Source organism: Papaver somniferum, chromosome 3 (genome assembly GCF_003573695.1).
Source record: "Papaver somniferum cultivar HN1 chromosome 3, ASM357369v1, whole genome shotgun sequence".
Classification (NCBI taxonomy): domain Eukaryota; kingdom Viridiplantae; phylum Streptophyta; class Magnoliopsida; order Ranunculales; family Papaveraceae; genus Papaver; species Papaver somniferum.
Window position 1 is genome coordinate 89,331,528 of NC_039360.1, and position 15,377 is coordinate 89,346,904.

Consider the following 15,377-nt stretch of genomic DNA (forward strand, 5'->3'; position numbering starts at 1 on the left):
GAGTAAATAATCGGACAAGAGAGTAAATGTTTTTCACGTATGGACTAGCCATTAACTGGACCATGAAAAATTGGACTAAACAGTAATTCCTACTCACCACAAACGGGTGACTGGCGTGGGTGAGCAAGAGCAAACATCCCCCATTTTCGCTTGTTTTTCGTATTACCTAGTGGATTACTCAGTATTAGGGCTGCACAACGGGTAGGGTGGGTAGGATATGGCCTATACCCGCCACCCTACCCGTTTACCGGCGGTTAAGAAAATCTTTATCCGCCACCCTACCCGCCAAATAATGGATAGGGTAGGATACGGTTAAAAAACTGGCGGGTAGGAGTAGGGTATGTGCACTTCTAGGTTGGGTGGGTAGGATATGGCCTATACCCGCCACCCTACCCGTTTACTGGCGGTTAAGAAAATCTTTACCCGCCACCCTACCCGCCAAATAGTGGATAGGATAGAATACGGTTAAAAAACTGGCGGGTATGGTAGGGTTGGCGGGTATGAGTAGGATATGTGCACCCCTACCCAGCATCCTGGTCACATTTTCTTATGCGGTTGGGAATATCCACGTGCAAATGTCTAAAGGAAACTAGTTCTGCCATGGGGGCTGGTGATGGTGTATTTTCAGGGTCAACAGGTCAAAGCTAGCGTGGGGATGGGGAGATGCAATTTGGTGTCAGGAATTTTGGAGGAAGTTGTCGGCAAAGAGTGGAATAGAGACAGGCATCGGTACTTGGTCAATTCAAAAGCCTAGATGAATAACCTTATCCTTTTACAACAGAAGCCCCTTAGCAACAGCAGCTGCAATCTAACATCCCTGGGAGGGAAGGAAGGACTTCCTGTCGACCAGTTGGTGTTCAAGGTCAATTTTTTTTTACCGTATCTACTCTAATCTACAGGGACTTTCTAACAGAGCCTAGTTAGCTAATCACAAACCAGTACGTCTCGCTGCATATAGTGGACAGGCGGACTTATCAATTGAAGTACAATGGCATGATTCTTGAGTCAAGTGCACCTAATTCAAATTTACTTGCACACTGCTACAAGTTCATTGATTTAACTTGTTGATCCATGTTTGGCGTTGCAGAGGCCGGACAAGTTATGGAAGGATTGGATATTATAATTTTGGTTTGTATACTATCTATTTCTTGCTGGTGCAATAATACTTACTCCAACTATTTGATATTTCAAATCTTAATATGTCTTCACTGCAAAAATCGAAAATGTATAACCTTTTTCACTTCTATGTGCGTCATTGTGCTGAACAACTAAAAGAGCCTTACTTTTACAATACGAAATTATCTTGCAATTTCCCATTAATTTTAACATTGTTGTTCAAGTCGGAGTTACTTGTATATTGAACTTCGCAGATGCTGTAGGGAAAAAAGGCACCTCAACTGAAGACTGATGAGTTCCCTGGGTAAGGGTAGGTATGTTGCTTGTATTCTACTTTCATACAAACAGTTTTTTCGTCTCCTGCGTTCAGTTTTTCTCCTCGTATTGTTTCTTTATTAGTCTGATCAAACTCTCCTTAGCTTATGATAGACCATGTGTGCAGCAATGTATTAGAGTGTTACTTCTTTGAAGTGACACCTTTTAATGAAACTTGCTTATCAGTTTAGAAATCATAGGCGACTATCAAAAGTTCAGTAAAATGTTACTGCTAAAGCTACCTAATACCAGTTAATTATCCTAGCATTTTTAGGGGCACTCATAGGGAATTAGAGGCTATTTTTGTTATTCCCATCTATTGAAGAGTGTTAAGGAGTGTCTTGAAAATAGAAATTGTCTATGTTGTTCTTCACCTTTTTTTCTAAACCTAAACCTATATCCTTTAATTTTATATCCTCCTCTTCTTCTTTTTTCTACTCATCAAACTTTTTTTCATGGTTTTAATTTTGATTGAAACCAAAGACGTCGATGAAATCAATTTTATGATTGATTGTTCAAAATTAAAACCCAAAATTCATTAACCGTAAAGTTGAAACTTAGAACATCAAAAAAGAAAATTCGAGTTAAATAAACAAACCGAATAGATGACAGTGGCTTATTTAGCTCGAATTTGATCGGAAAATTTTCTAAGATTTGCAGTAGCAGGAACATAATCAGTAGATAACAATCAATTTATCTACCGATTATGGTTGATGTTCTTGGATTTACAGTAGCAGAAACATAATCAGTGGATAATAATCTATTTTACCTACCGATTATGGTTGATGTTCTTCATTTCTAAAGAACATCAACCATAATCGGTAGGTAAATTAACTGTTATCTACCGATTGTGTTTCTGCTATTCCTTCAAATTTTTTGTACTAAAATTAAACACAATCGGTAGATAATGAACATAATTGACTAACGATTATGTCAGTACCAAAATTAAAAAACTGAAGGGTTTTGGCAAAATCTCATTTCGGGGATAATACACATTCGGATATTAAATTAACACAATTAACTACCGATTATGGTAGTACTAAAATTCGAAAACTGAATATATTCAGAGGTTAAAGTAACACCATTTACTACCGATTATGGTAGTACCAAAGTTCGAAAATTTTAGGATTTTGGCTAAATCTCATTTTGGGGCTAATATACATGCGGAAGTTAAATTAACTACCGATTATGGAAATACTAAAATTCGAAAACTGGATATATTCGAAGGTTAAAGTAACACCATTTACTACCGATTATGGTAGTACCAAAGTTCGAAAATTTTAGGATTTTGGCAAAATCTCATTTTGGGGCCAATACACATTCGGTAGTTAAATTAACACAATTAACTACCGATTTTGGTAGTACTAAAATTCGAAAACCGAATATATTCGAAAGTTAAGATAAAACCATTTACTACCGATTATGGTAGTACCAAAGTTCAAAAATTTTAGGATTTTGGCAAAATCTAATTTTGGGGCCAATATACATTCGAAAGTTAAATTAACTACCGATTATGATAGTACTAAAATTCGAAAACTGAATATATTCGGATGTTAGAGTAGCACCATTTACTACCGATTATGGTAGTACCAAAGTTCGAAAATTATAGGATTTTGGAAAAATCTTATTTTGCGGCCGATATACATTCGGAAGTTAAATTAACACAGGGAATGTTTAGAGTTCACAAAACTTCTTAATTTTTGCTTTGAGCTCAACATTTGGGATGAGCATTTCTTGGGTAAGAGGAAGACCACTAAAAGGATCAGTATCATAATTCCGAAGGTGCCTTTGTATGACAGCTCGGTCTACGGACTTCGTAGAAGGAAGAATTACAGGATCCTCCATCAATCTAAACACAATTGGGTCAAGGAAATCATTTGGTATTTCCCCAAGGGAAGCCTCAGTTTCAATTGCTTTCCGAGCTGCATCATTAACTTTGGTGCCAAGCTCTATAAATTCTGGCACCAATCTGTCTTCATCCAAAACTCTCGCGACGTCTATGAACAACTGCTCGTAGTATGATTGACTATCCTTACAAATAGCAGCTACAAAGGTCTTATGGTGATGTGGAAACTACCTACTTCCTCTTAGGTGGTAGTCGGTGGAACTGTTTGTTCAACAGCTGATTAAAAAAATGATTTCTCGAAACCATTGAATCTCTTTTTTTTCTTTCTTTTTCTAATCTAGAGAGTGCTCGGTCTTTGTTCTTCATCGTTGTAATTAACGTCCATGGTCTAGCTCTCTTTTCCTTTCTGTTCAATGTTGTGTACAATAATCTGCGTACAACCTTCATCAAGTTTAGCTGGATCCAAAAGTTATTTCATCATCGTCTTCATCTTTAAATACAGGAATTAGATTTAGAGCTGAAATTTGAGGTCTTAGGTGTAGATCGGCTTTTAACACTTTTTATCTTTTCCCTTTTTCTTTCCTGTTTAACTAATTCTTATGGAGTTATAATTTTTGCAGGGCCTCACCAGTTCATCTAATCATGGGGGTCTTTCATTTTTGGACTCCAATCTCAACAATTCTCCTTCTTCTTTTGAGTTGGAGATCACTGAGTCAAGTTTCATCAACCAAGTTTGTTGCAGTATTGTCAGACATTCACTTAAGGATGGATTATTATAGTATGTACAAGTATTATTTTCTATATCATGTTTATGATTTAAACGATATCTCCATAGATTTTCTGATTCAGATACCGATCCAAAACCTAGTTGAAGATCTAGTTTGCTCAAAATTCAAAATTGAAAACTTTCCCTCTTCAAAGTCACGTAATAGATGGAGCCCAAGTCTTAAGCCGAAACTCACTCCATTCAAAATAAATTCTGGTTTACTCAACCATTATTATCTTAATTCAAAAATAATCCCCTCAGTTTATTTAGAGAAAGATTTTTATCCGATATCAACCAATTATGGTTATAACTGCAGTATTTATATTGTCAATAATCTTTTCCATAGATCCCAACTTCACTCTAGCTCTCAAAATCTTAAGGAAATGGCCTCTTCCTCTAATAACCAAGTCACTGCTATTACTGGGAAGATGCAAAGTGCTCAGATTCGTGATATCGGTGCTAGAAATTTTAGAAAAGCAGTTGGTTCGAATTTAGCAATTACCAAAGCTAAAAATGAATGGAATACCACTCTTATTGGAAAAGTCTTTGACAAAGATGCAGTTAAAACGGATACATTAAGGAAAGGAGTCATCATACTTTGGAACAGATTCAGAGTCAAGGATGTACGTGCTTTGGATATAAACTTATTTTTGTTCAAGTTTTTCACTGAAGATGCCATGAATTATATTCTTACTAATGGTCCTTGGAACGTCAACAAGAGTCATCTAAATCTGCAAAAATATGATCCTGCGATCCCAGCTAAGGATTGGGTCTTCAAATACCAGGAATGGGATATCCAATTCAAGAATATTCTTCCAGAACATCATTCTCTTGAACTTTTTAATGAAGCCATTCAAGAGTTAGGTGAAAAAATATCCACTGATCCTGAAGAATGCAAACCAATTTATGGTTCTCAGGTTAATGCTAGAATCAAAATCGATATTTCCAAACCTCTACACAGAGGAGGATGGTGGAACAATGCTGCTGGTGGAGTTACTTGGATCCAATTTCATTGGGAAAGACAACCGCATAATCTCTGTCCAAATTTCTTTGTGATTGATCATAATGAAGATGAGTGCTCTAATATTGCTCATGACTTAATGCTGAGAAGATTCACTAATGAAGAATACATCAACTATTTCCATGATCTTGCCGTTGCCTATGAAGTGGAAATTTGTGAAGATTTAGATCTTCTGATTGAAAGAATTTGTGATGTTAGCCGAAAGAAACAAGAGGAAGAAGCCAATGAAGCGGAGCAATCTGTGGGAAAAGAAACTAGGAACAATAAAAGATCTAGAACTGAAAACTCTAACGGAAATATAGTGGAAAATAATACTGAAACAATTCAATCCCCCAATCGCAATGATGAAATGGAACATGACTTAATAGAAGGAGGAGATGCAAGAGAAGAAGAGAACCCCCATGAGATGAATGAGGCTCCAAATAATCTGGTACTTCACATCTCCCTAAATCTTTTTATTTATCCTTTCAATTTACATTTTAAAATTAGAAATGCTTATAATCTTCTGTTGTGTACTCCCATTTTTTCTCATATTGTTCGTTTTAGTCCCGTACTTAGTTATAATCTTTACTTGAGTATCAAGCTAAAGTACTGCTTTACCTGTTTTATCATGAAAATCATCAGTTGGAATTGTCATGGCTTCCTTAGAAAAGACGCTAGAGATCACCTGTTGCATCTTAACTATACTCATTCCCCTGATATTATCTTTCTGTGTGAAACTAAAATCAATGATGATAGGATTTTGAAACTCACTAGCTGCCTCAAAATGCCTAATAACTGTTTTGTTCCATCTCTTGGTCAGGCTGGGGGCATTATTTTACTTTGGAAAGATGGCTTCACCTTAGACATACAAAACACCTCCAGTAACATGATTCATGCATTAGTTACAAATGATCCTAGTAAAGGGGAATGGTTCCTCTCTTGTGTCTATGGTACACCATATAAAAATGAACAACCTAGTCAATGGAACTACATTAAAAATCTAAGTTCTGTTGTTCATATCCCTTGGGTTCTCATAGGAGACTTGAATATCACAATGTTTGCTACTGAAAGAAATACTCAAACTGAACCAACAGCTTCTGAAGTTCTAGATCATATAAGAAATTCTGACTTAAATGATTTGGGTTATAGTGGAAATCCCTACACTTGGACTAGCAACAGTCATGGCACTGGAAAAACCAAATCTAGACTTGATAGGGCTTTAGTGAATAGTGAGTGGTTACTTAATTTCCCTGATGCCAAACTTCTACATTTACCCCAAAAAGGTTCAGACCATGCTCCCATTTTTGTCCATGTATAACATGTCTAGTATCTCAGGTAAAAACTGGAAGTTTTTCCAACATTGGTTGAATAATGATGCATGTAAAAATGAAATTATGTGTGCTTGGAAATCTAATCTTTCAGGTTCAGCAGCCTATCTATTATCTGACATGCTTTCTAATACTAGACATCTTCTTTCCAAATGGGAGTAAATCCACTTTTGGTCATATCCAATCTAGAATCACCCAGCTTCAAGATAATCTTACAACTTCAGGCTCAAGATACTCATGGTAATAACACAGAAGAAGTATTACAGCTGGGAAAAAGAAATTGATATCCTGAATGATATTCAAGCAAGTTCAAATATGCAAAAATCCAGAGATCACTTCTATAATGATATGGATAGGAATTCTAAATATTTCCACATCAGAGCAAATTTCAGAAGGATAAAAACAATAGATTCTTACAAGCACCAGATGGCACTTGGTGTCAAGATAGGAATTCCATTGAGTCTCTTTTGGTCTCACACTTCAAAAATATTGGTACCACTTCTCATCCAGCTGATTCTTCTCATTTCTTACAGTGCATTCCTTCCTGTATTTCTACTCAAGATAATGAGAGCTTACTAGAGTCCCAGATGATAAGGAAATACATAAAGCCTTAATGTCTATGCAGCCTTGGACTTCTCCAGGGCCTGACGGATTCCCACCAGGATTCTATCAAAACCAATGGCATCTTGTGGGCAATGATGTGTGCAAAATGGTCAAAGCCTTCTTCTCTTCTGGCTATTTACTCAAGAAGATCAACAATACAAGAATTTCCTTAATTCCAAAAGCAAAAGGAGCTCATAAACCAGAAGACTATAGGCCTATAGCCCTGTGTAATACAACATAAACTAATCTCTAAGATCATTGCTCTTAGACTTAGAAAACACATGGTTAAAATAATTTCTCCAATGCAGTCTGCTTATGTTCCTGGTAGACTGATTTCTGAGAACATTTGTTTAGTTCAAGAATTAGTGAAAGCCATGAAGAAAAAAAGAGGAAGAACGGACATCTAGCTCTAAAAATGGATATGTCTAAGGCCTTTGATAGGCTGGAGTGGGTTTCTAATTGAAGTTATGAGAAATTTAATTTTTCTGAGAAGTTTTGTCATCTCATCTTACAATGTATCAGCACTACAACTGTGGAGATTATGATCAATGGCTCTCCTCTTCTTCTTTCAGACCTTCAAGAGGAATCAGACAAGGAGATCCCCTTTCTCCCTTTCTTTTCATCCTTGCAATGGAAGCCTTTTCAAGACAGTTACTTTATCATGAGAATAGAGACAAATTACAGGTATGAAAATCTCCAGATCTGCACCAAAAATTAACCATTTATTGTTTGCAGATGATTGTCTTTTATTTTGCAAGGCAAATCAGACTCAAACTAATAAACTGTTACAAGTTATTGAAGAATTCAGTTCCTGTTCTGGACAAGTTATAAATTTCCACAAATCTGCAGTCTTTTCAGTAGAAATACAAGTACTTCTTGCTGTCAACTCATCAGTGGATTCTCCAAGTTAGGGAGCTTAGCATCACTGAGGAAAAATACCTGGGTCTGCCATTCTTTGTGGGAAGAAACAAAAAAATTCCTTTCTCAAGTTTAATCACAAAAATGGAGAATGGGATGACTAGATGGTGTTCTATTAATATGTCGGAAGCTGGCAGATCGGTAATGGTGAGAAATGTCACAAATGCTATTCCAGTTTACCACATGATCAGTTTCAAATTACCAGATGTTACTATCAATAAGATGAATTCACACAACAGAAATTCTGGAGGAAAAAAATGACAAACAAGGGCAGGCCCCCTATTTCTTGGAATAATGTAAGTACACCAAAGGAAGAAGGAGGACTTGGTTTCAGAAATCTCAAGTTCAACAGAGCATTACTTGCAAAATCTGCATGGAAATTATGCACGATAATACATCAATGTGTGCTCTTTCTCTCAAAGCAAAGTATTTCCCAGATGGAAAGGTTTTGATATAAAAGAGAATTCTAACTCCACTTGGTCATGGAAAAGCATCAGCTCAGTTGTCTTTCATCAAAAAATACAGTTGTTGGAACATTGGCAATGACCAAACTTTCTTAATCTGGAGTTATAGATGGATCCCAGAGTTATTAACACCACCCACTCCAAAAGCTGGTGTCAACAATTATCAGAATTATACTTATGTTTCTCAACTTTTTTCAACTTCAGGAGGTTGGAATTATTCTCTCATTTTCTCTCTTTTTGAAGCTCCAGTTGCAAGATTAATTCTTAACATCACAATTCATTCTCAGTATGAAGATAAATTGGTCTGGACTTTGGAGAGAAATGGAAACTTCTCAGTTAAATCAGCATATAATAAGATGTTTCAAGAGAAAAATGTGAATCCTACAATTGGACAAAGGATGAAAGCTATTTTCAAGAAGTTATGGAAGCTACCTATTCTGCCAAGGATAGCTCAGTTTATCTGAAAATGTCTTAAAGACATTCTAAAAACCAGAGATAAACTAACTTATATGATTCAAAACGGTGATTATGGTTGCCCTTTCTGTGCTCAAACTCTGGAAAATTCTTCACACTGCATTCTTCATTGCAATCTCTCTAAAGCAGTCTGGTTTGCAGTCTTAGGAATCCATATTCAAGCTGATGCAAACTTAGTAGAATGGTTATGCAACTGGTTTGACGTGCTTTTTTCAAATCAGATACAGGAGGATCATCTTTGCAAAATAGCAATAACTGCATGGTGTATATGGTCTGCACGGTGTGATAATGTGTTCAAAGGGTGGAAGATAACTCCAGACACAATCATTCATCGAAGTAAAAAAGAAATAGAGCTCTTGAAGACAAAACAAGAAACCTCTACACCTCCCATTCTTAAACAAAATAGATTAAATCTGCATTGGAGTCCTCCTCCTATAGGAATTCATAAAATTAATGTAGATGGTTCTTTTAATTACTCTTTAAAAACAGGTGGGTTTGGTCTAATATTACGTGATTTTGCAGGTACTCACAGGGGCTCCAAATGTATCTTCCTAGAATCAGCTCTGAGTCCAGAGCAAGTGGAGTGCAAGGGATTACGAGAAGCTATACAATGGGCAGACGATATGAGGCTAGATAAGGTAGTTTTTGAAATGGACTCTCAATTGGTTGCTGATGCAATAAACAACGAAGAATTCAATGCATATTGGAGAATTCGCTTTTTAATCTTAGATATTAAAAGAATTCTTAAGAATAATGTTTCCTGGGAATGCATTTATGTACCAAAGGAAAAAAATAAGGTTGCAGATAGATTAGCAAAATTAGCTAGAGTTTCTTGCTTAAGTAGTGTATGGATTCTGTCCATCCCTGATGACATCTTATTTCAACTAAATGAGGATGCTAATCATGTAATCTATGACATTTAATCAATGAAATTTCCAGCTTCAAAAAAAAAAAAGGTTAAATTAACACAATTTACTATCGATTATGTTAGCACCAAAATTCGGAAATGTAAAAAAAAAAAAAAACCTCAAATAATTCTCGTAACACTAACTAAATATAGACTAACTACCGAATTCCTATTTAACCCCCGATTATTGAAGGGCAATTTTGTCATTACGAAAAAAAAGATAAAGGGTGAATTCAACTTAGGTTTGGGTGAGCTTTTTTGTTTTTGTTGTTGGCCCCTAATTCCTTTTGGGACACCCCTAAAAATGCTAGGTTAATTATAGGTGTAGACTACTTCACAACTATTTATTTTTATCTCATGTTCTAACAACTTATGATTTTTCTGACAGGGTTCTGAGAAATCTATATGCGGAGCAGTGGCCAGGAGTTAGTGCGCTGAGGGATTGGCGTGAGTATTAACAGTGGAAGCCTCAGAACTTACCATGCGATGCACCATCGTTGGAAGCTGATGACGTTGATCTCCTAACAATATAAACTTAATACTTTTGCATCCACTGAATTTATTACTATTCACTTTGTTATACGTTCACACCTGACTGTTTTGGCAAAAAACTTCATTGATCGCGCCCTCGATACAACAAAAATGAGCGCCTCTTGAAGAGAAAATTGTAAGAAGTATAAAACAAAAACTTTTTTTTCTAACCCCACATGAATGATAAAACATATCGATAAAACACGAGAAAACAGAAGACATCAAAATTAGGCTAAGGTGTCCAAAGATTGAACCTTAACTTAGTGAGAAGTTACCGGAACTGCTTGTTGTAACGGTGAACACAATGTCTTGAACATCAACAGTGAATACAATTCAGAAATAACAATCACACTTGATGACTCAAACGAAAGCTTCCCAGCTCTTGCGGTTGAGCTCATTTTGGCCGTGGGCTAAATCCTGGTTTGATGAATATCTCTGGAGAATCATCTCAAATTACCATAGGAAGCGGTCCCACAACATCCGTATAGTTGGGTCCATCATGAGTGTCCTGCCACACCCCGCTTTAAACAAAACTATGGAACCCATTAAGATCTCAACAGATCATCCTCTCATGTAGGTTGCACTACCACACAATTACACCATAGGGAGGGACAAAGATAGTGTTTGTATCGATATCACCATGAATTAGTTGTCTCATTGAACCTTGATCTTGGAATTTCCATTCACAAGGTTGATTATCCTTCATGGTGATTAATTCTATGAGCTTAAGTCCCATTCCCCTCGATGTGGATCTAACTACCTCTCTAGATAAATCTTTCGTCAAAGGATCTGCAATCCGTTGTATACACTGTTCCCTGCACAAACAATAGCAACTTGACTGTCATGGCGGATCGCGGTCAAAGACACTGGCTTGGGCCAGAGTGGAATCCCTTCCAACAAAGCTCATATCCATTCAGATTCCTCTCCAGCTTTATCCAAGGCTATAAACTCAGACTCTATAGTGGGTTGAGCTATACATGTATGTTTGGAAGACTTCCAAGATACAGACGCACCTCCAAGTGTGAAGATGTACCCATTAGTGGATTTGGACTCATCTGAGTCTGATATCCAGTTGGCATCACAATACCCTTCCAGCACAGCAGGATACTTCAAGTAGCATAGAACTCTGTTGAGATCATTCCAGTGATCCTGCCCAAGGTTGCAAGTGTACCTGCTCAATATACTCACACTGTAAGCAATATCAAGTCTTGTACAGTTCATCAAATACATAAGACTGCCAATTACGTGGGAATACTCAAGTTGACAAATTCCCTCACCCTTGTTCTCTTTCAAGTTACAAGTGGGATCATAAGGACTAGAGACAGGTTTAGCATTTGTATGATTAAATTTCTTAAGTACAGTTTCAACATAATGAGATTGACTAAGACTATATCCATCAGACGTCTTTCTGATTTTCATCACTAAGATTACATCAGCAGGCTCTATTCTTTCATGTCAAAGTTTTCATTAAGCATGCTTTTAGTGGTATTAATAATAACAATGTTACTGCCTAATATGAGCATATCATTAACATACAAGCATACAATCACATGAGCATTATCCACGGTTTTAATGTAAACACATTTGTCAGATTAAGGTAAGAACCGATGACTATGAACCTATGTGCACTACTATGCTCAAGATAACCTAAGAAAACATAATCCACAATTTTAGGTCCTATTTTGGTTCTCTTGAAATGCGGAATGGCCACCTTGGCCAAGCACCCCCATACTTCAAAGTATGCATATGAAGGTTGTCTTCCTTTCCATAACTCCTATGGAGTTTTGTCAGATTTCTTAAATGGAACCCGGTTCAAGATATAGTATGCAGAGAGAATTTCTCCCCCTCCACCCCCACCCCCCCACCCCCCCACACACACAAGTTCGAAGGTAACCCTGAACTAGTCAATATAGCGTTCACGATTTGTTGACTTTAAAAGCACTAGATATCATTACATGATCAAATGTTTCATGCCACTGTTTAGGTGCTTGTTTCAAACCATACTTTGTTTTCATAACCTTTTACAACAAAACCTTCAGGTTGGTCTATATAAATTTCTTCGTTCAATTCACCATATAACAATGCAGTTTTAACATCCATCTGATGTGTAAGAAAATCATAAATAGAAGCGATAACAATCAACATCCTAATATAAGTGATTCTAGTGACAGGTGAATATGTATCAAACAAATATAATCCTTCCTTTTGTCTATAAGCCTTTAGCTACCAACCTAGCTTTGTATTTCTCTATAGTTCCATTTGTTCCAAGCTTCCTTTTGAAAACCCATTTACAACCTATGGCCTTACTACCAAAAGGTAAGTCAACAATCTCTTAAGTTCCGTTTTGTTGAATGGACTTCCACTCATTTATCAAAGCTTTTTCCCAGAAGGGGGATTCCGGAGAAGTCATAGCTTCCTTATAGGTTTGGGGTTCAGAATCTACCGCAAGAGTCACAAAGTCGGGAACAAAAATTGTCTCGGTTCTAACTATCTTACTTTTTCTAGGTTCGGTCTCAGCCTCTAGAGACGGGGGATGGCTAGTAGAGGGAACATCTGGGAGATCATCGTGGACCCTTTTGCTAGGTCCAGACCTCAAAGGAAATATGTGTTCAAAAAACACTGCATCTCTAGACTCCATTATAGTGTTCATACCAATGTTATTAAGGTAAGAACCGATGACTATGAACCTATGTGCACTAGTATGCTCAACATAACCTAAGAAAACATAATCCACAATTTTAGGTCCTATTTTGGTTCTCTTGAAAGGCGGAATGGCCACCTTGGCCAAGAACCCCCATACTTTAAAGTATGCATATGAAGGTTGTATTCCTTTCCATAATTCCTATGGAGTTTTGTCAGATTTCTTAAATGGAACCCGGTTCAAGATATAGTATGCAGAGAGAATTGCTCCCCCCCCCCCCCCCCCCCCCCCCACACACACAAGTTCGAAGGTAACCCTGAACTAGTCAATATAACGTTCATGATATCTACGAGTGGTTGGATTTTAATTTCGGCTATGCCATTCGACTCAGGTGAAGAAGGTGCAATAGTTTCATGAATGATGCCATTAAGTGTACAAAATTATCCTATAGGTATTACATACTCACCGCCATGGTCTGACCTGAGAGTTTTAATTGTAGCACCTTTTTGGTTTTCTACTTCAAGTTTATATAATTAAAAGCCTCTAAAGCCTCATCTTTACTTCTAAGAAGATAAACCTGACAGTATCATGAGTAATCATCTATAAAAGTGATGTACCATTTTTTACCACCTCTAGTTGGTGTTGATTCCAAATCTCCTAAATCTGAGTGAATTAGTTTTGAAGGAATTGTACTATGTTCAACCTTTTTGTATATTTAGATTCAACACAAATTTCACATTTATGACCTTTGTCAATGTTTATTTTAGGAATGTAACCTAAACTAGCAAGTCTTTCGATAGATTTGAAATTAACATGTCCTAGTCTATCATACCAAACATATGAGGAGTCAAAAATATAAGCAGAAGAATATACATTATTATTCATGTTCAAAGCAAGTACACTAAGCTTAATCATGTTTTCAGTGACATAACCCTTTCCTACAAAGACACCATCTTTAGAGATTACAACACTGTTAGACTCATCAACAAATTTAAAACCTTTTCCAAAGTAAGATGATCTCTGAGATAAGATTCTTGCATATGTCCGGGACGTGATACACATCATTCAATGCGAGAGTTTCTCCTGAAGTTAGCTTCAATTCAACCTTGCCTTTTTTCACCACTTTCGCGGTGGAAGAGTTTCCCATAAACAATTTCTCATCGTATCCTACTTTGACATAGGATGATAAACCATTTATGAACTTGCAGACATGCATGGTGGCTCCAGAATCTAACCACGAGTCTCTCACATTGGTCACATTAGAGACATGGTTGACTTCAGACACCAAGCCAGTATAATATCCAGATTCATCTACTAGGTTTGCTTTATTTTTCGGTTTTGGATCATTTTTAGTCTTTTTAGCCCTACAATCTTGGGCCATGTGTCCTGGTTTACCAAAGTTATAGCAGTTACCTTTGATAGTGTTCTTAGAGACACCACCCTTAGGTTTAAGTTAATTATCTCTGAAGTTGCGACGTTTGTTACATTTATTACCATTTTTGTTAGATTCAGATTTTCCATCATGGCCTTTCTATGATGCAACATTATCATCTAGGATATGAGCTTTGTTGGACATGTATTTGCTCACCAACAGGTTCTTGTTCTTGCATCAGAGTAGTTCTTCAACTTGAATCTTTTTTACCAGTTCTACCATTGTGATTTCATGAGTCTTATGTCGCAACCTCCTTTTGTGCTCAGTCCACGAAGGTGGAAGTTTTTCAATAACTGCAGACACCTGGAAAACTTCATCAATAACCATACCTTCAACAAGAATTTCATTGAAGATTAACTGAAGTTCCATGAATTGATAAACCACAAGTTTTTCATCATTAATTTTGTATTCAAGGAACCTAGCCACCAAGAATTTCTTTCTTCCAGCAGCTTCAACAAGATATTTTTCTTCCAAAGCTTCGCATAAATCAAAAGCAGAAAAATCCTCTTTTGCGTTGTAAAAATTATACAGTGAATCATCCAAGCAGTTAAGTACATGATTTTTAAACATATAGTTTTTCCTAGTCCATATATCCTGTTCATATTCGTAACCACGTCTATGAAGCCTTGACGAGGGTTTTTCGAAAGCAACTTTGTCTAGTCTTTGGCCTTTGAATAAAAAATAACATTTTCGATTGCCAACGCTAAAAATCTTACCACAAAACTTAGCAGGTTTGTCAACAGTATTTTTTTCCATTGTTGTCACAGAAAATAGAGTAGTAATATCGTCTTTAGATTGTTGGTACTAGTAACAACAATTGTAAATAACTGAAAAGTAAAACTTATCTCAACCCAAAGCTTGACGGGTGGATGCAGCAACAACAATTGTAGCAGAAGTTAATTGAGGTATTTATTGAAGATACACTGTCCTAAAGATAATATCGCCTGATACTCCTCTAAGCTGAGTGATGCTATAGCCATTAGCGAGTTGCCTCAAGGATACAACTATTGTTGGTATTTCTCGATGTAGCAAA

General features: G+C 36.7%; 1 protein-coding gene across 1 annotated transcript; it reads left to right on the top strand.

The window, feature by feature from the left end:
* The first annotated feature begins 8,868 nt into the window (after positions 1–8,868).
* Positions 8,869–9,756, top strand: LOC113359717. Its single transcript, XM_026603307.1, has one exon. The coding sequence runs from the start codon at positions 8,869–8,871 to the stop codon at positions 9,754–9,756; it is 888 nt and encodes a 295-aa protein (XP_026459092.1).
* Positions 9,757–15,377: the final 5,621 nt, after the last annotated feature.

What these genes read in the sequence shown, in the direction of transcription:
- LOC113359717 (XM_026603307.1), top strand. Translation starts at nt 8,869, where the DNA reads ATGATTCAAAACGGTGATTATGGTTGCCCTTTCTGTGCTCAAACTCTG.